The 23822-nt window shown below is 40.0% G+C and overlaps 1 protein-coding gene across 6 annotated transcripts in view; it reads left to right on the forward strand.

The window, feature by feature from the left end:
* The window catches only part of LRCH1 (leucine rich repeats and calponin homology domain containing 1), a 196400-nt gene that overhangs the window by 160776 nt on the left and 11802 nt on the right, over window positions 1–23822 (forward strand). For all 6 annotated transcript variants that reach the window (XM_004759191.3, XM_004759192.3, XM_013059805.2 and 3 more), the window contains 3 exons: window positions 8028–8137; window positions 11571–11708; window positions 16067–16144. In XM_004759191.3, coding sequence (XP_004759248.1) covers window positions 8028–8137; window positions 11571–11708; window positions 16067–16144 — 326 coding nt within the window. The remainder of the gene's footprint in view (window positions 1–8027; window positions 8138–11570; window positions 11709–16066; window positions 16145–23822) is intronic.

Raw genomic sequence — 23822 nt, forward strand, 5'->3', positions numbered from 1 at the left:
TTCCCTTTTTTCTGGTTATTTGCACACTTTTAACTTTTGATACCTTCTACCTTTTTGAGTGTCCATTCATGTAGATGATATTCAAATTGGCCTGAAAACCAAATATGCCAATAAAAAATTGGAGACAGCTCGTTGGATTATTATGAGTATCTCTTAATTTTGTGCCATTAAATATCTTAAATAACCTAAAAGATGAAAACAAAATACAGTTATCTAGGTCTACATGCCACATAGGTCAGAATCTCCATGTCACCTAATGTTAGTTAAGATTTTAAACATTTTACTCTAAGGAAGAAAATGACAAAAATAATGTTAAATGAAACAGCATGATTTATAAGGAAGAGAAGTGAGATATGAAAGTGCAAAGACAACAGGAAAATAAGTTTTCCTATTTATTTCCTATATATTTCTTAGGAAAATAAAATAAATAAATTTTCCAGTCATAATTATCTTTTAACCGAAGTATGTTATATAGGAAAAATATATTAAAAACATTTGCTGTGATTTCTGGTCAAAATTCAATAGAAAAAAGTTCTTCCAATTTCCTTATAAAGAAGGACACATGTATATTTTGTCAGGTTAGTTGTAAAAGGAGTTTTACCATTGCACAGATTTCTAAATTTTTTTTACCTGGATATGCACTTCAACAACAACAGCAATGAGACAGAAGCCCTCCTTACATCATCCCTATTTTAAATTCTGGAAGTTGAAGAGGGTTCAGTGGAAACTTTCTTGAGAAACTGTTCCTTTACTCAAAAATAAAAAAAAGAGGGGGAGAGGCATTTCTGTTTTTCAGAAAACATGGCTATTTATGGGTCTGCTGTTGTTTAAAGGAAATCAAGCCTAAAATGAAAGATTTATGTGTGATTTGGTATTTCCTTAGGAGTGATATCTGAAACCAAAGGACTTTTTTTCTGTTTTTGTTTAAGCTGGGAAAGATCTAGTCATGTTATGTAGCAGTAGAATTTCTATCTATACAGATGTGCCAACTAAAACCAGAAAGGTGAGGTCACACCACAACTTCGCGCCAGAAGGGAGGCCACCCAGGGTCCCAACACTGCACCATTTCCATACTCGTTCTGCAGCTGTTTACCGAGGACTCTTGGTGAAAGCTCTAAGCCACCCTGTCTTCTTTCTATTAAAAATCCTAAGATTTCCATAGAAATTAATAATTGTAGAACTCTCTCAGAAAATAAAATAATCTCACACTCTCTACTTGTTATTTTTTGTACAAGTGCAAATTGCAGGGATTCATGTGTTAGCTATCATGCCGTACCACAATCATAATAAAGGAATTGCTTCCAATATTCATGTGCTTCCCTCAGTTACCCTTATTTGCAATTTGTCTAGAATGTGCTGTGGACAACAGAAAATTTTCTGTGCAGAAATATCCTTGAAAAATAGTGGTGCAGGTTCCCAGATCTGATTTTTCACATGCGTTTTCATTCTCTTTGTGCTACACTTGGCCTTGTGATTTCCATATATTTTCCAACACATTTTTTAAATGAATGAAGCTGCCCTGTGCGTATTCACAAGCATACAAATTAATCTTGCAAGAGAAATACAGCCTGCGATTTTATGCTGTTCTTACTCCTTCCTCTTAAGTAGGAGATCCTGTTCAGTGGCCATTCTTGGCATTTCCAAGCTGATAAGCACATCAGTTTCATTTCCTCCTACTGCTGGTATCCATTGTCTGCACCTGTCTCAACCTTTGTCAAGAAACAGCATCTTATTCCTGACTCAACCCAGTGTGCAATGCAGTTTTTCTTTCATTTATATTTTTTTTTTTTAGCTTTAGGTAAAGTTGGCATTTTTAGACCTTGTACACTGTCTTGCTTTGTATTAAAATTCCCCTTTATTTAAAGTCTTTTTAGTATTCTATTCCCGTGTCTCATTTTCAATTCCCCATCTTTTTCTAAAACTCTGTCTTCAAAGAAATAAAAAACGGCAAACTGGCTAGAAGGTCCTTGGAAGTTTGAATTCCCACAGGCCCCAGGGTTCTGCCCCTTGAGATCTGTGGGGAGGATGGGTGGGTGTGTGCAGGGTTGTGGGGCACTCCTGGCACTGGGAGGGGGCAGATTCACGCCAACTGGTTCTTAGGAACAATTTTGTCTCTTTCTTTTGCTCTTGTGCCCTAGTACGACTCTGCCCGTTTCATGCCTTTCCCCTTCACTTTGAAGTGAAAACTGTTCCTATCTTCCTTTTTTTCTCCTTTTTCTTTTGTTCCTATCTTATTTTGAATCATTGTCCCTTTTTCATTTGCAGTTAGTTCATGGGTGCCAATTTATACTTGTTTAAAATTGGCCGTTGAATTATCACTGGAGAATGAATGAATGGGCATCTCCATCTTGGGTCAGTTTACAGACATTTACTAAGTTTTTACAATAATCCTGCCCTTCTAGTATTATTTTCCCCATACAAAAATGAGGAAATAGGCTGTGTGTGGTGTTTCAGCAGTTCTTAGCTGTAGCTTTGCATTAGAATCATCTGACAGTTTTTAAGACAGTAGCTGTCTAGATCGACACTCAGAAGTGTTAATTTATTCGGTGTCACATGGACTCGACACATTGATTACATTTTTACTGGTCTTTATGTTATGTTCAAGTAGGGGAAAGTCACTAGGTTAGAATAAATTGCCCAAAAATGATAGAGAGGAAATATGAGCATTTTGAGGGCAGAGAGAGAGTGTATCTAATTCATTTTGGGACACCAGAAGGGAATAAATGAATGCGTTAATCAGATTTCTAATTCACATTAGCCAGGATCTAAAGCCCCGGATATTTTTTCAATATTTTTTCATTTTATTTTGCTGCCCTTGTATTTGTGTATCTTAAACATCACTCCCAGTCCTGGTTCTTAACTTCCGAGGATAAACTGAGAGCTAAATTTCAAAACCCTATACATCCATGGAGAAGCAATCTCTCACTGAGTTGAATTTAAGTAATAAAGTTTAATAATATAGACTGATAAATTCTATACCAAGAGTGTCATTTCACATAATAATTAAATAAGCATTTCAAGCAACTTGTAGAGCAGTGAGCTTTCTTGGTTTAACTAAAAGATATTCTTGGGGCACCTGGGTGGCTCAGTTCATTGAAAAGCTGACTCTTGATTTCGGCCCAGGTCATGATTTCGGGGTCCTGGGATTGAGCCCTGTGTTAGAGCGAGGAGTCTGCTTTAGGATTCTCTTTCCCTTTCCCTCCACCCCCCCATGCTCTCTCTCTAAAATAAATAAATGAACCTTTTTAAAAACGATATTTTTTTTTTTTTTTTTAAGATTTTATTTATTTATTTGAGAGAGAGCGTGAGAGAGGAAAAGGTCAGAGGGAGAAGCAGACTCCCCACAGAGCTAGGAGCCCAATGTGGGACTTGATCCTGGGATTCCAGGATCATGACCTGAGCCAAAAGCAGTGGCTTAACCAACTGAGCCACCCAGGCGCCCCTAAAATGATATTCTTAAACAGAGAAATGGTTTCTTGTGCACATTCTTAAATGTCTATTGTCTACCTTGTGCTAGGCATGATGTTCGTTATTACGGGTATAACTCTGAAAAAGACAAACAAGGTATCTGCTTTTATAGAACTTTTATTTCAGAGTCTAATGAATTCAGACCTAGAAACCAAGCTTTCGTAGATCTTTCATGACAGAAAAAATTGAGGTGACAGATTATCAGGGTGGGATAATCTTTGCAGAAATACTCTCCAAATAGGCTGATTTTTGAATGAGAGAATTTTTGAAAGACTTGTTTCATTTTTCAAACTGCTTTGTGGGGCAGGAGGAGACATACAAATTGGAAACAGACATAAATTCTTAAACTGTCATAATGGAGAGGAACAGATCTATACTATATGTAGGAGAGAAAGTGATGAGTGCCATGAGAGAGACACAGATAAAGAATTCTGTACGTTGATAGACAGATCACTCCCAGGTCGGGGATGAGGATGAGGAGAAAAGTAAAGGAAGTACCAGAGATAATGGAAAAATCTGCGGAATTTGACCTGTACCTACAAAGATGAATTTGACATTCTGCACAAACATATGCATCATTCCTTTCAGGGGCTTTGCTTTGAGATTTGTCTCTTCTGCTAAAAAAATTACAAATAAGAGCAAATCATCTTTTCCATTCATTGCATGTTATTTATTAGTTAAGTTACTTATTAAATGTTAAGAAATTATTTTATTATAATTATATATAATATATAATTTTATAACATTAATTTATAATATAATATAATTTATATAATAATTTTATAAAAATATATATTATATAATTATATTATTTATTAAAGTTAAGAAAGACTAATTTTTCCTGTATCTTAATTCACCCTTAAATCACCTACTTCTTCATCTCTTCATACACACACACACACACACACACACACACACAGTCCTCCACACACTCACTCTGCTCTCTTCTTCCTCTTCTTCTCCTTCTTACTTACACTTAAATAGGGGGTGGCATTTGATTCGAGAAACAGATACAGACAGTGCTGCTCTTCTTAATACTGTCTGGTAGCCTTGAGTTAAACTCCCTGCCCCCCAAATTAAGTAAGGAGGTTCTTAAAATTTAGTAATTGAAATTAAGGGGGAAAAAAAAAATCAATAATTCTTCTATAGATCAATTTTCCAAATCTTTGGTTCAGGCTGGTCACATATTATTGTCACATATTATCACGTATTATTACTGGTCATGTATTATTTAAATATGATTTGAAAGAAAAGAAAAAAAAAACCAACAGTATTACCATAGAATTGGAGCTACCATAATGCTCCCATTAAAATGATTCTCTAATAACAGACCTTACAAAATAAGCAAGCACTTATGTGCTCTGTAGATTTATTATTAGCTTAAAGAGTTTGTTTTAATTTCTCATATAGTCCACAGTAATTAATCCATTTAGAACACTAGTAGTATTATAGTCATGATTTCCAATAATTTTAGGTACATTTGAAGTATTCATTAAAAAAAAAAACACAGTTCAAATGTGTTTTAACACTTTGTGATGCTTAACATTCATAGAGCAAATACTCAAGTATGCATTTTATATTTTTAAGATGCATGGGAATTTAAGATGAAAAGGGGATACTGGGACATTAAAACCCAGACACCATTATAATATCTTATCTCACACAGGGCTCTAACAAGGTGTAGATACTTGAATTGTGTGCTGTTAAACAAAGCTCACGGTTAATTTAACTTCCTGATAGTTTCGTATTCAGAAAGAAATCTGCCAATAAAAACATATTGAAAATATTAAGCATGCTGTATTAGATAAGATTGCCCCCTAGAAAAAAGGCAAAGGGAAATAAAACCTCCAAAGAAAACATTAGCTTTGTTTAAACAATGTTGGGGCGCCCCTTGCTGGCTAGTGTATAAATTACTCAACTCTGCTCACATTCCTTGACTTTTTTGGTAAATTTGGTTGACTTCTTTTCTTTGAGGGTGTGGATTTACATTTCAATACATATCTCTTCTGGGTGCTATGTTAAATGGGTAGAGTTTTTCCTTGGTCTTGAAAGGATGCAAAGGCAAGCTTAATGCATTTCCAGTTTCTTCCCTTCTCCCCAGTTTGTCTGCTTTCTCATTTCCCTTAGCTCTGCGAACTGCTCATCTCTCTCTGCTGGGTTACACTACCCTACTTCCTTTGCTGGACTTGCCTTGATTTTTTAAATAATCGGTCTCACTTCCTGGGGTTTGGTTTCTGTAAGTCTTGGTGACAGCCCTTTGGTGACATGTCTTTGGCTCTTTTTGCTGGTGACTTTCCTGGATGGCTTGAAACAGGGGCCCAGGCCCCAGGCTGACTCTTCCCTGAGGTTCCAGAAGGTGTTATATCCAGTAGACCACCCTCTTTCTCCATTTACTGTATATCAAGGGTATATTAAGACAACTTTCTAATCTTCTATAGAGTATCAGAATGCTGATTCACATACCCTGCAACTGACTTAGAAAATACTGAGATGTGAGAAGCTTAATGCAAGTCATTTTATTTATTTACTTACTGGCTTATTTGCTTATTTATTTGAGAGAGTGCACGCATAAGCGGGAGGGCCAGAGTGAGAGGGAAGGAAGGAGATAATCTGAAGCAGGCTCCACACTGAGCACGGAGCCCAATGCGGGGCTCAGTCTTCGGATCCTGAGATTAAGCCCTGACCCAGAACCAAGAGTCGGATGCCTAACCGACTGAGCCACTCAGGCACCCCCACACAAGTCATTTATTAAGGTCGTTTGGTCCAAAGTGTACCATACATTGAGAATAAGATGACATAGTTGGGTGAGCATGGAGTAATTGATTATAGGGAGTGGACTCAAGTTGTTCTATTCTAAGTATATTTAATTTTTAAAACTTAGTAAATTGAAAAAAAATTAGCAAATTGAGGTAGCTTTTAAAGTGACCTATAAAGGGGTGTCTGGGTGGCTCAGTCAGTAAGTGTCTGCCTTCAGCTCAGGTCATGATCTCAGGGTCCTGGGATGGAGCCCCGCATTGGGATTCCTCCTCTGCTGGAAGCCTGCTTCTCCCTCTCCTACTCCCCCTGCTTGTGTTCCCTCTCTCTCCATCAAATAAATAAATAAAACCTTTAAAAAAAATAAGTAAAGTGACCTGTAGGAAGTGTTTGTCAGAATAGAATAAAAGTTGCATGACCTTCTTATTTACATGATTTATTTATTTATTTTTTAAAGATTTTATTTATTTATTCAACAGGTAGAGATCACAAGTAGGCAGAGAGGCAGGCAGTGAGAGAGAGAGGAGGAAGCAGGCTCCCCGCCGAGCAGAGAGCCCGACGCGGGGCTCGATCCCAGGACCCCGAGATCATGACCTGAGCCGAAGGCAGTGGCTTAACCCACTGAGCCACCCAGGCGCCCCTATTTACATGATTTAAATTATGGTGATTGAAATTACTGGAATTGCAGTAGTCATGCAACCTTCCCTGTGGCCGTGGTTTTTAAAACTGAAGTTGGCTGCCCAGAATTTCCTGGAGGGCTCCCCAACCCACCTCACCCTCCTAAAACCCCCATGCAGTCTGTGGGTCATAGACCCCCATGAAGGTCTGTGGGACAGGGGGAGCAAATATGACTCTTACCAGTACCTTGCTCCCTCCTGTGTGAATGGGAAGTTGACGGTCTCGGGATAAAAATCTCAAGGAAGAAAAAAATTAAAATTTAAATCTGCCCTGGGCTTTGTATCATAATAAAAAGTGATTAAAATCCTTGCCGGAATCACCCTGCCCTATGTAGAATATTGTTTACCTTCTTTATTAGTCTTTAACAAAATGTTAGCCTTCGGAGGTTTCGAGGATTTATTTTCTCTGGAGCCTGAGGCCCCCTCCCCTGCCTTTCAGAGGGAGCTCCGCGGTCAGTCGCTGTTCATGATGGTCGTAATTTTAAAGACGTGAAGCCACGGATGATCTTTTAAATTGCCTCTCATCTTGCCAGCTTTTCTAAAAGGAGTCTGTGGTCATTTCTAAAGAACTAACTTTTTGGATATAGTGTCAGTGACATGATAGAAGGGAAAGTTTTTCCACTTCACACTTAAAATATGTAATCTTGTATCACTTAGTTCTTGTCCTTAACTCAGGCTTATAAAAAATTTGGCCAACAGAAATATTAACCTGTGCACATTTTTAATGTGTAAAGCAATTCTAGAGTCCTCTTCTTTGAATAAAATTATCTTAATTTATGAAAGGACCATAAAGCCCCATGTATAAATGAACACTTAGGATGAAAGCAGGGGAACATGAGAGAGGGGGCACCAGTCAGAGCTGTGGCCTGGCATGGTCCCAAGGATGAACCACACCCTTCCCTGAATTCAGTCTATTATCACCAAAAATATAACTGTTGTTAGTCTGCATAACTCGGTACAGTTTAAAATATAATCTTTAGAATATTCAAATCGAGCTTTCCTTGTGAAGTCAGAATTTGTTTCTGTGTGGTAAGTGCCTTATTTACTTAACTACATACAAGTCGTCCTATAAGGCAACCTATAGCGGGCACTCAGTAAAGGCTTTTTTTCCCCCCCTTTTTATTACAGTGTTTCTAAGACCTCAGAGAAATTTGGAATCTATAGACCCACAGTTTACAATTCGGAGGAAAATGGAACAGATGAGAGAAGAGAAGGAACTGGTGGAACAGCTCCGTGAGGTACCCCGGAAATAGTCCGTCGCTGAACAGGCTTTTCCCCTGGAAACAGCCCATCACTGAATACCCATTTTCAGAATTGAGGCAGCATTTTCTACTTTTGAAAAATAAGACTTTGAAGCACTGCAGAAAGGCTTCATGCAGGTCACCTCCTGACTGATGTTGGGCAACTCACATAACATCCCTGATTTCAGGTTTTTTCACGTATTAAAAAAATACTTCCCATCTTAGTGGGGTTTTGTGGGGGAATCTATGAGACAATGGAAGTAGAAATACATATGGATTAAACCTAGTACTGGTTCAGTTCAGGTATGCTTTAAAATAATACACTGTCATTCTTCTGCTTAGCAATAATATTCCATTAATTTAAAGATGTTCATCGTTACCCTACTTTGCATCCCAACTGATCAGAACTTTGTAATTAGTTACTCAAGCAAAGCATTTGAGTTCCTATCCAGGATGAAGTCTTGCACTAGTCTTTCCAATGAAGATTTTAAGCTTGGCAATGGCAGGGAACATGGCTGCCTTATTGTTTGCATTTCTGTTCCCACACAGCTTCTGGTGGGCATTCTGTAGCTGTTTGTCTATCCTCATGGTCTTTGTATCTAGTGAGAGAGCTCATACATGAACATATGAGAGATCAAATAGCAGTCCCTGGGTCAGAGAACACATTGGTATTAGTTAGTAAAGTCAGTACGTCATGACTTGCTTTATAAGTTCTTTATATTCAAGGAGAAGTACCGTAGCCATGACCCAGAAGAGTGTAAGAAAGGCTAGAGGGGATAGATTTTAGGTAACATCTTCTCCCTTCACTCGCAGATGGTTACTGACTGCCTCTGTGTGCCGGGCAGTATTCTAGGAGATGGGTAGAGGAGAGAACATAAAGGTCCCTACTCTTAGGGAACCTATAGTCTATGAGAATAGATGGTAAATAAGGAGGAAAAAAATAAACATAATTTCAGAGGGCAGTGAGTTCTGCAAATGAGAAATGAATCCCATAAATAAAATTAAACTAAATTAAGGTAGGTCCCCATCTGTGTTGTTACAGATGATTCTTTATATATGATTTAGCAGGTAGTCAGGAGGAAAGAATTAAAAACGCAGAAACCTTTTACCACCACTTTAAGTCACTGTGGGTGGCTTATTAGTCACAGGGAAAAAGTCAGACCTCTGTCGTATGCCTAGAGCATTTGCATATGCTGTAAGTTTGGGAGGTGAATTTTCAGAGGTAGGTAAAATATAAGATCGAAACTGAGAGATGCCTCTCAAAGAGTGACACGATATTATCTTAAAGTTTGGGTTATATTTGTTGTTTACATTTTCATTTATGATGTAAAATAAGGGACTGAAAGAGTATGGAGAAGAAAGGTAGGTGTCTACACACAAGAATGTTCTGAAAAGGAATTACATGATGCTGTATTATGCACTGGTTTTCTAGCACTTCATTTATTCCAAATCTCCAAATTAAGTCATTCTTTCTTTGGCTGTTATCCATTTAATAGGAACCACTGTTACAAAATAGAAATTTGTATTTGAAGTTTAAAAAGTTAATTTCTCTACTTCTACTTCTGAGAAGATTGAACAAACCTACTTTTCCCTATTTCCCTCACTAAGTACAAGTAAAAACCACGGACATAACATACAAAATAAACATAAGGATACTCGGAAAGGTAGAGAGAAGACAGCAGACTGGCCAGGGGCCCTCAGGAATAGAAATGACACAGTGGTGAGTTCTTTGGGTTTTCATTTTTTGCCTCATATAGCTCAGACCTGGAGCTGAAGTAGTTGGAAACCCAGAAATGCTGTTGGGCACAATTTCTTTTAAAAGGCCACCCAAAAGCTTGCTTATCTTAGCCAAAGTACCAAGAAAGGAAGAACCTAGCAAGATAAAAACCTTTAGACAATAAATGCTTTACTCCAGCTAAACATCCAAAAATTCTGTGGCTCCTCCCTTATCCATGCCAGCAGCAAAGATGGAGCAGGCTCTACTTCCACCCCTGGTTGGTGGTATCAGAGAAGACCAAAACAGGAGCCAGGAGTCTCCTCCATGCTAGCTGGGAACAAGCCCATCTCCTACCATGGCGTCAATGGAGACTACATGGGACTTGGGATTTCCACCTGCATCCAGCAGTTAGAACTTCCCTCCATCAAGTTAATTGACATCAAGTGGGAAGCATAGATATCTGCATTTGCCCAGTGGTAATAAGATAGTAACCCCCATTTCCTGCCAGAGCAGTGTCCCCAAAAGCCAGATAAAACTGAAGGTTTAAATAGAATCTTGAGTCTCCTAACATAATAGGCAAATGTCCAAGTTTCAACAAAAAAGTCAGTCATCCTACCAAGAACCAGAAGATTTCAAATTGAATGCAAAAAGATAGTCAACAGCTGACAGCAGTAATACGGCAGAGATGTTAGGATTACCTGACAAAAATTGCTTGATAACAGTGCTCCAACAAGCAATTACAAACATGGTCGAAACAAAGAGGAACAGTAGAGCACGTCAGTAAAGAAAGAGAGACTCTTTAACAAAGAAAGAGAAGACCTAAAGAAGAGCCCAGTGGAAGTAAAGGGCTGAAAAACATGTTATCCCAAACAAAAAGCCCAGCGGAGGGGCTCCACTGCAGAATGGAGGTGACAGTGAAGTGATAGAGGTTGCCTAGTCTGAACAACAGAGAGAAACAGATGGAGAATAACTGAGCAGCCTCAGGGACCTGAGGGAGTGTAGCAGATGGCCAATATTCATGTCATGGGAGCCTTGAAGGAAAGGCAAAGGACAGCAGGGCTGAAGCAATACTCCAGGTGGGAGTGAGGTGGGTGTGGCTGTAGAGATGCACCATTAGGAAGGTGGTCATGGAAATAGCTCAGATTCTGACTGTATCCACATCAGCATCCTGCTGTGGTACTCTGGTATGTTTCTGCAAGTTGTTGCCTTCAGCGGAAATGGGGTGAAGGGTCCACAGGATCTCTATTATTTCTTGTCACCAGGTATGAATTTGTAATGATCTCAAAACGGAAAATTCAGTTTTTTTAAAGTCAAAAAATTGATTCTCAGCAAAAACAAAGTCTAAGAGAAAAGTATCCCTTTATCCCTCCTCTACTCCTGGCAGACTGTCAGAACCAGTTGGACCTGCTTTCCATTGATCACCTCATTCTGGTTTTGTATTTCCATAGCCAAGGCTGAGGCAACATTGAACTCCAGAAGTAATTCCATTATCCCATTCACTCAACCTACTAAAAATATTAGGCACAGTTGGATTTGTTTTTCTACAGCAGGATTTTTACTACAATATCTGTTGGAAAAAGTTAGATAATGAAAGTGTTTTCTAAGTGTTCCTATTCTTCTCCTCATAATGAAGTTAATGTCTCAATTCATAAACACTGTATTTGACCCTCTGTTGCCTGTTGACAACTGGATTCCCTCTGATTCCTCTCCCAGAGCATCGAGATGAGACTCAAGGTCAGCCTGCATGAAGACCTGGGGGCCGCACTCATGGACGGTGTGGTTCTCTGCCACCTGGTCAATCACATCCGCCCGCGTTCAGTTGCAAGCATCCACGTCCCCTCGCCAGCAGTTGTAAGTAACACCAGATAAAGGGAAACTAACATCCACATAAGACAAATTTTGGAGTACAGTGTTGCTTGTTAAAGATGCCAGCAGGGTCCCTCAGGATCTCAACATAGAAGAGCAGGAAAGAAAAAGCTCTAAATGAAGCAGCAATCTACCAAAAAGGGGAAAATATATAAATATGTAAATAAAAAGAAAAGAATTTATTTCAAAGATAAAGCACATCACGTTAAAGGAATTACTGGTTGGGGTGCTAACTTTTATGGCTGTACGGATGTAAAGATTCATTTCTCACTAGGGGTTACTTAAACAGTGAGGAGTCTTTCCAGACAGCTTTTTTTGGTTGGTGGCTTCTCTGCTAAATGGAATGTCTTGGGATGCTGGGGTGGCTCAGTTGGTTAAGCAACTGCCTTTGGCTCAGGTCATGATCCTGAAGTCTCATCCCCACATTGGGCTCCCAGCTCCAGTCTGCTTCTCCCTCTGACCTTCTCCCCTGTCATGCTCTTGCTCTCTCACTCGCTCTCTCAAATAAAATCTTAAGAAAATAAAAAATAAAAATAAGTGGACTCTCATTCCTTTATTAGTCACTGAAGAATTTAGGATGACTCTGAAAAGATGTGGGTTCTATGTAAAATGACATTTTAAATAACCCATCAAGCCAGAGGTTGGTCAGCTGGGCATTAATTCAACGATTCCTCAATGCCTCCCTTTGCTCAAGGTACACGAGTTACCAGGACAGTAGTGAGAAAGGCGGATTTGCAAGACTCTGCTAATGGCTTAAAAATCCTCATCTCTGGGGTGCCTGGGTGGCTCAGTCGTTAAGCAGCTGCCTTCAGCTCCGGTTATGATCCCAGAGTCCTGGGATCAAGCCCCGTGTCCTGGGATCAAGCCCCGTGTCGGGCTCCCTGCTTTGGCGGGAAGCCTGCTTCTCCCTCTCCCACTCCCCCTGCTTGTATTCCCTCTCTCACTGTCTCTCTCTGTCAAATAAATAAATAAAACCTTAAAAAGAAAAAAGTCCTCATCTCTGCTGTAGGGGAGATGAAGCTAGAGGTGGGAGCCTCTGCCTGGAGATCACAGAGCGTGTTTCTTTCCACCCTGAAGGGAGCTACCAAGTCCATTTTATGGTCATTCAGATGAGGGTTGGGAATCAGGGATCAGCTTGTCTCTGGAGGCTAGGTCAGGTTCAGGCATGAGGACAAGAAAGAAGAATTTCTGTCCACACCCTTCACTGTTCATTAAGAAAGGAGGAAGAGTTGGGATGCCTGGGTGTCTCAGTTGGTTGAGCAGCTGCCTTCAGCTCAGGTCATGATCCCAGCGTCCTGGGATCGAGTCCCACATCGGGCTTCTTGCTCAGCAGGGAGCCTGCTTCTCCCTCTCCCTCTGCCTGCCATTCTGTCTGCCTGTGCTCGCTCTCTCCCCCTCTCTCTCTCTGATAAATTTAAAAAAAAAAATCTTAAAAAAAAAAAATCTTAAAAAAAAAAAAGAAAGGAGGAAGAGTTTAAGGGCTAAGAATGCAGGGTTTGGGTACAAATGCCACATCTACTTATAAGCCATATGACTTCAGGCAGGTATTTATTTATTTATCTATCTATCTATCTATTTATTTATTTATTTTAAAGATTTTATTTATTCATTTGACAGACAGAGATCACAAGTAGGCAGAGAGGCAGGCAGAGAGAGAGAGGGAGGGAAGCAGGCTCCCCACTGAGCAGAGTGCTGGATGTGAGGTTCAGGCTCTGTCCCAAGACCCTGGGATCATGACCTGAGCCCAAGGCAGAGGATTTAACCCACTGAGCCACCCAGGTGCCCCTTCAGGCAAGTATTTAACCTCTTTTTACCTTGATTTGTTCTCTGTCATGGAAATGTTCCTGTGAGGATAAAATAAGGCACAATGCAAGCCATTGTTATTGGTGTTTGTAGAGCAGATTTTCGAAAAATTCGGAGCCCCTAATTTCAAGGCCCAGTGCTCATAGAATACCACATGATGAACGTTCTTCTCCCTGCCTTCCTCCCAGGAAAGCCTTACCATAGCATTACCTTTTTTTTTTCTCTTTTTAATTTAAATTCAATTAGCCAACACATAGTACGTCAGTAGTTTCAGATGTAGTGTTCAATCATTCGTCAGTTGTGTGTAACACCCAGTGCTCATCACATTGGCTGATGGGCATTAAGAAGGTCATAGTGGTATTTTTTGTGCTTTCTTTTCTCTTGGCATTAGGTAGCTGAGGATCTCATTCCAGCTGTCAGTTTCCTTTCTATATTGTGGAACACATTTTCCCTTTGAAAAGTTTTACCACATTTACCTCATAAAAGCATGGGGGGCCGCCTGGGGGGCTCAGTCACTCTGCCATGGGCTCAGGTCATGATCTTAGGGTCCTGTGACTGAGCCCCCCATGTCTGGCTCCACGCTCAGCAGGGAGTCTGCCTCTCCCTCCACCCTGCCACCCCCCATTCATGTGCATGCTCGCTCTCTCTCTTATATAAATAAATAAAATCTTAAAAAGAAAAAAAGGAAATCATAGGGGGAAAAAGATGAGTTTGTCTTCTCTTTCAAATCTGTCTCAAGCTTACCTTAGTTTGGGCAGCAAATTCTGTCCTAGAATCCAGTATGAAATTTTCCAGTGTTTTCTATGCCAAATTCTTATTTCATAATTGTTCCCAAATTATGAGAAACTATGACTCCTCATAGCTTCCAATTTGAATCTATAATTGTATTATTCATAGTGAATCTGAATTGTGTACTAAGCATTTTTATATTAAGCCTTCAGGACATGCTGCATTCATCTAGAAATCTTTTGATTGTCGACCTATTTTCTTTTTTATTTATTTACTTTAAAGATTTTTACTTATCTATTTGAGATGGGGAGAGAGAGAGAGTGGGAGCACGGGGTGGGGCCGAGGCAGAGGGAGGAGCAGACTCCCCAGTGAGCAGAGAGTCCGATGTGGGACTTGATCCCAGAACCCTGAGATCATGACTTGAGTGAAGTCAGGCACTTAACTGCCTGAGCTGCTCAAGAGCCCCTATTTCCCTTGTTAAATAATTTTTTTTTAATTGAAAAAATAACGGGAAATAATGCCCAACAAGAGAAAATACAGAAACTCCGGGGGAAGGAAAAAAAAAAAAACAAAAAACCCAGCAGTCTTTATTCCATAAGCCGAAGACCACTGTTAACATTTTGGATTCTCTACAAACTACTAGCATCCTTTCTGCATTTAAGTTGTTCCTGAATTCCGAGCTCCTCGTGGATACCTTTTAGTAGTTTTTAAAACTTACCAAAATCTAGAGTTTCCTCATGCCATCAAAATTCCTTCATAAATACCCATTTTAATAACTGTAAGATATTTTAGCTTATGTTTTCATATCACAGTTTTCCTTTTTAGAGATACGGGCTGTTTCCAAATGTCCACTTAGCAAACATTCTTGAGTGAGTGTCTCAGAGCTCCTCTGAGCAGCCTGGCCGTGCTGCACGTTGGAGCCTGCTTGGGTCCTGGTCCGAGCCCTCACTGTCCGTGCAGTGTCTGCGCAGGCTGTGCTCTCTAATGCAGAAGGCTGCTCCCTACCCTCTCTCCACATCCCCTCACCTTGAAGCTCACCATGCAGGCTCCCATTTCTCCCTACTTCAACATCTCCGGAGCTAAGCTATTCTTGACCCTATAGAACGGAGTTAGATTCTTTTCCCTGCTTTTTTTTACCCTCCTTATCGTCATGTCACAACCAAGACCTATACCATACTGTACTGTAATCTCCTTCAGCTTACCAATAGTTCCCACTGGACTAGAGCTAAGCGACCATGTGGCTTGCATGTTTGGCTTCCACAGGTACACACTTAGCCCGGAGCAGAGTATCTGACCCCTGGGAAACCCTCTGTTTGCACCATCATCACTGCCCTGACAGCACTGGGTGCCTTTTCTAACCACATTATTGTCAACATTAAGCAGTCTAATTTTTCATTCGCAAAACTACTATTGTCCATTTTCTGTATACCAGGTTGGTGCCATTTTGACTCTTCAGCCCATGGTGTGGTTGAATCTCTAACTATTGTATTTATAGCAAGTGCTTTTCTACCCTAAACCCAGGCAACGTCGTAGAATGAGTCAGGTGCCCCATTTACTTACATCTTTATACACACACACATATACACACATCACAGCATATACAATGTCTGGAAGAATAGAATCCAAAATCTTAATAATTCTTATCTCTAGGTAGATGTTTCTAGATGATATTTATTGTCTTCTTTTTGCATATATATTTTTCCTCCCATGAACATGTGTTAGTTGTGGCATTAGAAAGTTTAAAATTTAACCTGTTAATAAAATTATTTCTCTCTTAATAATTCATTATTTCTGCATATTTGTATTTCTAGCCCAAACTTAGCATGGCCAAATGCAGAAGAAATGTGGAAAACTTTTTGGAAGCATGCCGAAAATTAGGAGTACCAGAGGTAACGTCAAACTTAGTCCCAGAACTGTGTTTTGGTGCAGATTTCCTTTAATAAATGTGTTTGAATCCACTGAATGGATGTATAGCTTTGCACATGCTTTTTAGTCTCAGTCTTTCTTAAGGAATACTATTAAATAAGTTATATAAAATTTTAGTTTAAATTCCTCTATTGAAATGAAATTAAAATGGCTTGAAGTGGTAGGGTCAATACTGAGGGAAAAGAGAATATAATTTCCTTAAGGTTTTGAAACAAATGCAAAATAGTCAGCTTGAATCTCTACTCCAAGAGCAGAAACTATTGCGGCTTCGGTGAGCCTTCTAGCAGGTTCCACAGGGAAGAATTTTGGAGCTATTGGTTTTCCTTATCCACAGCTCTTAGGCAAAGCAGACCTGTAGTTGACTACTAATCTGTTGATTTCCATTCCATATAGTTGCATTTTGGTTGTGTGGATCAAATGATCAATGTTGAAAATGTTATAACTATTGTTATTATTATAATTAATTTTTACCAATAATAATAACAATGTTTGCATGTTGCTTTATAATCTGTTACCTGTTTGCAGTTCCGTTTCCCCCCGTTAGTCCGCCGTCGACCCAACTGGCGGTTCCCTATAGGCAGCCCAACTATACTTGGCTACTTTCCTTTCTCCCAAGCTCAGTCCTGGCCTCACTCAGCCTGATGGCTAATTTGGGGCTTTTAGAGGACTTCGCTATGAGTAACATAAAATGATTTCTTCAGGAGACAAAAGCCAGTCCACTCAGTATTGGGGGGTAAGTTGAGAAATTCATCATCATTGTGATAAACGGAAATGCACAGAAAATTCCATTTTTAAAAAATTTTCTTCTGTGTTTTCCTGTCTGCCAAAGACAAAGTAACTACAAATTCCGTCATGAAATACTGTTTATGAATATGTGAAGGAATTACACTGTAACATAATTCTCTTCAGTGATTGGAGTTAGGTATTGGAATTAAGAAAGGGTTATTCTCTTTCCTCCCATTTTTCCCCTTTTCCCTCCACCTTCCCCCCCCCCCCCCTTCCTTCTTCCCTCCCTCCCTCTTTTAGCTTGTTAAGATTCGAAGGTCAGGGGTTAGTGGTGTAATTTTTTTTCATCTTATTTGAAGACAAGGAGAGACCTATTAAAGCATCATTATGTCAGAACTATATCCATAAAGAAAAGTCTTGTAAATTCATGTTTAAAAAGAGTATAATCTTTATATGATGGACTAAATGTCTTTGTGATCAATCCAGATGTCTTTCAACAGTGTGAATCTGTGTGTCCGTATTACCTGTGTATTATTTGTTGGCTTCAAATATTTTTAAAACTTCCTATACATGCTATTTTTAATAATGTGATCCCATCCTGGGGTAATAAGATTTCCATGTGCGAATCAAAACTATCATACCAAGTTTCAGAAGTTATTTGTGTCTGTGCTAGAAAGCACTGGTGAGTTATGACCTAATCCCTTGTGATGTTTTTAAACTCAGGAAAATTTTTTTGGCTTCTGGTGGTACAAAATGAAATGTAGATGCCCTTAACCAAGTGTTATGAGTAAAGATTGGTAATTGCAATTTTCTTTTAAAGTAGGGAAAAGGAAATTAAATTAACATAATATGCACCGAAAAATGTATCATAATTTCTGAAATATGCCTCTAGCCCCATGTCCCATGGCACTAATCAGCAGTTCATAATTTCTGAGAAGATTGAGTTACAGGGAATAAATAACCTTTCTTGCCAGGGTCCCATTCAGCTATGCTTAGTAACAAATACATTACTTATGCCATTTTTGACATTTTTTTTTAAGATTTGAGGAGACCTTCAAGTTTTCATCCTGTATAATGTGTATGTGTGGTTGTATGTATGCTTGCGTGTGTGTGTGTGTACACATATATCCATCCTGATGGATAATCCAATAGCATTTTACCAGTGACTACAGTTACATTAAGCTTTTTGCTACCAGAAAAATTCTGTTGGTTAGTTAGCAATTGAACTTCTTAAGGACATATATTAAATTAAGGAAGGAGTGTTCACATGGAAAACTAGAAATGCTGTTGGAAGGTAATTGGCAGATCTCCCTGTACACACAAGGGAGCTTGCTTTCATCTCACAGAAGTAACGAGGAATACATGATTGGAAATGAGGAAATCTTGTCATCTGGACATAGGATAGTGAGTTGGGGGAGGGGTGGAATGATTCCTTCAGATACATTTCTTGCACTACTGAAGGGGGTTGATGTTATAATGTGTATGTGGCACACTACAATTAATTATTTGCATTAAAAAATTATATCACAAGCCTAAGTGCAGAAATTCTCCATATATGATCAGACATTTGAAAAGACTGGTACCAAAAAAAAAAAAAAAAAAAAAGATAGAAAGAGAGAGAACCTATGCCATTACATTTTCTTAATTGCATCACACTTCATATTTGGGGAACAAAATAGTCATTGATTTCCTAGTCACAGACAGTTAATTCCTCAGTGTAAGCTTTTCCTGCTTTCTTTCTTCCATTACTTAGCTTCTCACAGACATTCTTAAGTCACAGAGGTGGTGAATTCTATAGTTTATAAATAAGCCCCATACTAATTGACAGTGATGAATCACCCGGTAGAGACTAGAAGGTCACAGATGTGCTCTAAGCTCTGCATTTGGTGTCCTTTGTCATGGAATCACTGTTGGAAGCTCCAAGACAAAGGCCAGTACTGGCCCCTGATACAATTTTGTGGAATGTGGTTGCTGAGCACTGGGTAGTTAAGTTTTTACATATAAAAGAATCTGAAAAAAAAAGAATCTGAAGGGATGGAATTCATTCTAAAAATGTTCCAATTGTTCTAGTTCATTATATTTTCCTTAGAAGTCCCGGTGGACACAGTCCTAGCTCTGTGCCGCAGGGTGGGTCAAGGTTCATGAAGCATTTCACTCTGGTGTGGATTACCTTTAAATGTGCCTTCTTCAAATGGGTTGCGGTCAGCATACTTGCAGGAGGTTAGCATATGAGGACAGGTAAGGCAACTCTAGACCTCTGGGTGTTATTTGTGATGTCTGGTTAAGGCCAGCTCTGTCCCCTTGGCTCCATAGTCAGGGGAACAGACAGAATTTGGAACAGCAGCTGCTACTGATGGAGAGAAGATATCACAGAAAGATATTAGCAATGGGGACCTGGAGCAATTCTGTTAGGATAACAGGAGAATTAACTTGCTATTAATTTGCTATGAGGTAGAGGCTTGCTAATGAGATTGCCAAGGAGAGGTCCTTAAAAATGAACCGGAAGTAGCACTCGCGGGCAAGTTTCTTTCTCAGTGGAGGGGATGACATCCCTTCCAATAATTATTTCAGTGTAAGTCATTTTCCCTCCTGCTGCTCATTTCGGGTGCGTTGGGGTTTTGGTTTTGAGACCACTTCCTCCACAAAAGGGACACAAACAGAGCAAACATAACCCGGAAGGAGAAGAGTGAGTGGGTGAAGGGGATCTGTGAGCAGAGAGAGAGAATACAGAGGTTTGGGGTCAATTACCTCTACAGGTGCTGGTAACAAATTCTGTGCCCTGAGGCCAGCTCCTTAAACTGTGCAGCAGTTAACCATTCATTGAGGACTTCTCATGCAGGCAGTCATCTTACATGCTCACTGTGGAGGGTTGGAGGTAAATGTTTGATGGCTACACTCTGAGGAAACTAAAGTGGGGAGAGGTGAACCCCTTTCCAAAGCTCAGGCTAGCAGCTGTGTAGCTGCGGATCTGGCGTTGGAACCCTGCTCTCTGTGCCTGAGCGCCCCCCTCTGCAGACAGCAGGTGCTGCAGTAAATTCCAACCACGTTCTTCAGAGCCTCGGAGTCTTTCCAGTAGCCAGCACAGGTGAGGGAAAGCCAAGGGCAGGGGAGGAGACTACAGATCATTCCAGCTCCTTTGCATCCGCCAGAGCAGTTTCTCCTTTGCCCATATTCTATAGTGGATTCCCAGCTACCATTCTCTTTGAGGAGAAAGATATCCTATTGTTAAACACAGTCTGGAAATCCTCGGACTCCCAGAGTGCTTTGAGCTGTAGATTCCATGAAAGCTCATCGGTATCCTGCAGCTCTGTAATTGCTTCCCCTGCTTAGGGGGCCTATTCGGCAAAAAAAGAAGGATTAACCGCGGGTGCATCAGGGAGCCTGGGGAAATCTGGGGGTTGGGTGGTGGTGCTGGCACCACCCAGAGCTCCTTGCCGTAATGAGGCCAGTGGTCAGACCGTGCAGGCCGTCTTTGACTTCTGGAGCGCTGCAGCATCAGCTCAACCTTGAAGACAGGCCTACTACCCTTGGTGGGCTCTCAAACTCTTGAGGATACATTCTTTGCATCACCCAAGACTCTGAGTTTGGTTAACCCTCGGACTCATGAGGCCCTTAATGAACACACTGAGGCTTCTTTCCTTGGCCTGTAAACTTGTAGAAGATTCGTGGTTGGCAACTGGGGGTTTCCAAGTTGATTCAAATTGAGGGCAGTGTGGGGCTCTTATTAGTGTTGTCGCAGGTCCAAAGAAACATCTGATTTATGAAGCATTAAAAGTATTAGAAAATAGGTATTTGTTTGGCTCACCAGGGACATTTTTCTACTCGGTTTTAAATAAGTAGCCTTGCCCTCAGACCTCTCTAAGGAGCAAGGTCCTTAATTTAAGACATTTGCTCTCTTTAGAGGAGGAGGGAACTTCATAGTCATTACTGTCTGCAGAGGAGAAGTAGAGAAGAGGATTTGGGCAGCAGCTCCTCTTAGTGGAAGACTCCTTGGGCCCCCGCCTGCCTGGGCAGCACAGAGGCCAGGGGCTTGCGAGACCGCAGGGGATCCCTCAGCTTCTGCATGGGCCAAATGGAGTTAAAAATAAAATCCTAGAGAACATTCAGATTCTGACAATGATCATGTTGACCTAAGTGGTTGATCAAGTTGACATTGTGACTGAGTTGACAGAGTTGACATGGTGGCCGAGTCTTCTTTGCAATACCTTTCATATTTGCCTTTTGTTGTTTTTTTGTAACGAGATAGTGATATCTGAAAGTAACAGTAGTAACTTCCCTACTGTCAGTGAGATTTTAGGAAATTTGTAACTACTCTGAATTTTTTTAATTGACGTACATTCTATAAATTGAATATGCAACTCTTTTTTGTTGTTGCTTTAATCTTGTGAGAATAGGAGAAATGAATTCTTTCTCTTTGAGCTTTATGCCTCTTTTCTTCCCCCTAATCAGTAACTTTAGCATCAATTAAATCATAACTAATAAATAATTTTGGGGGGATGGGATGAGATTATTATTACAAAGTTTAATTTTCTATTTATATTGGTTAGTCTTGAGGTCAGATAACCAGAGGTGTAGACTGGCACATTTATTATTTTATTAACAGCAGTTTTTAAATTCATAATTTATTAAAAAGGGTCAGTCTCCAGTGTGTAAAATCAGGTGCATTTCTTAACAAGTAGTATGTGTTTACCATTGAGAAAATAAGACTCCTTTCCCACTGTGTGTCTCCTGATAGCAGGGTCGCCTGTGGTCAGCAGTTCATATGCGCATTGTTGAGAATAAACCTTTTTATTCTTTTTTAAAGATTTTATTTGTCAGAGAGAGAGCACTCACAAGCAGAGGGAGTGGCAAGCTGAGGGGGAAGCAGGCTCCCCACGCAGCAAGGAGCCTGATGTAGGACTTAATCCCAGGATCCTGGAATCAGGACCTGAGCCAAAGGCAGACACTTAACTGACTGAGCCACCCAGGCACCCCAAGAAAAAACATTTTAAAAGCAGCACCTTCAGTTACAATTCTAGATAAAGTAGTTTACTGATAATAACAGTTTTCCTATAAGTCCTTAAAATTGATGATTAGTTCTCAGATATTTGGAGAAAATTCTAGAAATCCTTCATTACCTCACCCCACCCCTCCAGATTTTATACCTTGTCCATCAGCACTTTATTTTATTTTATTTTATTTAAGATTTTATTTATTTATCAGAGAGAGAGGGAGAGAGAGCGAGCAAAGGCAGACAGAATGGCAGGCAGAGGCAGAGGGAGAAGCAGGCTCCCCGCCGAGGAAGGAACCTGATGCGGGACTCGATCCCAGGACGCTGGGATCATGACCTGAGCTGAAGGCAGCTGCTTAACCAACTGAGCCACCCAGGCGTCCCTCATCAGCACTTTAAATGTTCAGAATTACTATCAACATTCCTGATCCTTGTTATCTTGGATTTAAAAAAAAAAAAAATACTTTTTAGGTGTTGACCTTAAAAATTAAAATTATATTTAAATAAATTGAATATATTCTAAATTTCCTAGAATTTAGACTATATGACGCTCACAACGTTTATAAACCAGATCTTTTGCCTGATCTGTCTACATTTCTGTTTGTGTCCATAGTATTCGGGGAAACTGGGCTAATCTTTTAATAGTAACCTTAGTCACACATTTTTGAGTTGACTCTAAGAGAATCAGTTAACCTCTGGCGACTGTGATTTCTGTTCTCTGTAGTGGGAATTAGCATCCACACTTGTTCTGAGGACTCTGATTATGTTAACTGTGTTTTTCAAATGCCTGCAGTCATTACTAAAATTTTGAGTGAAATTTGGCCTCCTTAATTGTCTCTTTAAAATTTCTTCCTTTTTAGCATTTTCCTATTTTAACTGTAAGATAAGAAATGTATAATCCCTAAGTCCCTCTCATTACGACTGTAATTTGGTAGGCATAAGGGTCAGAAAATTCATTTCTCCCAGTGGTTTCAGCCCTGGTTTCTACCCCAGCATCCCCTCAGAGGCTGCCCCAAGGGCTGCTGAGGGATGAGGGACAGAATCAGAGAACAGGTAAGAGAGGGCCCCAGCAGCCTGCACTCTCCCGGTTACAGGGATTCCAGTTTTTGCCTACCAGATGACCTTAGACCCATGCCTTTTCCTTTAGAGATGATGATTTAGTTTAAACCAGCCACTGTGGACTGTGAGTCTAGCCCCTACCCACTTTAATCTGAATTAACCCCAGAATCTGTGGCATCATGAAATTAATTCCAGGCAGAGAAGAGTGTTGTGTTTTGGTTCCCCGTCTGAGACGTGTGCTCCTGAAGAACACGACAAGGACAATCTGATTCAAGTTCTTCGATGGTACTGCCAGGTTGCAGGCCAGACATTTCCCACAGGGTTCCAGGAAATGTATTAAAATACACCCTAGAGGTAGAATGATTTGCTTTTAACATGGAAATACCCACTTTTGTGAAAATCACATTTCAGTCTGTCGATGCCTTCTGTCTTAGTCTGCTTTGCTCAGATTTCACTGGTTAAAGCCCAGCATTGCAATAGAAAATTCTGATTGCAATAAAAACTTCTTTCTTTAGATGTTTCCCCATCTGCTTCGTCCGTGACCCGCCTCTCTCTCCCAGTGAAATCAAATCTATGTGTAGCTGTTTTAATTCTTAGGAAAGTAACAGTGGTAATTTGATTCCTCCAAATCCACTTAGAAAAGATGCATTATCTGTATAGAATATTAAGGAGACTTGATATCTTTAAAAAGTCTATCCTTCACAGCTGCATCTCTACCTTCATAAATTAAAATAAGAGTTGAATGCTTTTCACCTTATTCATCCCACTTGCTATTGTAGTATTCCTATTTATCTGAGGGCATCAAGCTAATTTCAGAGGATATAAGCAAGACAGCATCTCATATCTTAGAATCTTTCAGTGGCTCC

The sequence above is a fragment of the Mustela putorius genome, unplaced genomic scaffold, assembly GCF_011764305.1.
Source record: "Mustela putorius furo isolate JIRA1106 unplaced genomic scaffold, ASM1176430v1.1 tig00000179_pilon_pilon_pilon, whole genome shotgun sequence".
In the NCBI taxonomy this organism is placed as follows: Eukaryota; Metazoa; Chordata; class Mammalia; order Carnivora; family Mustelidae; genus Mustela; species Mustela putorius.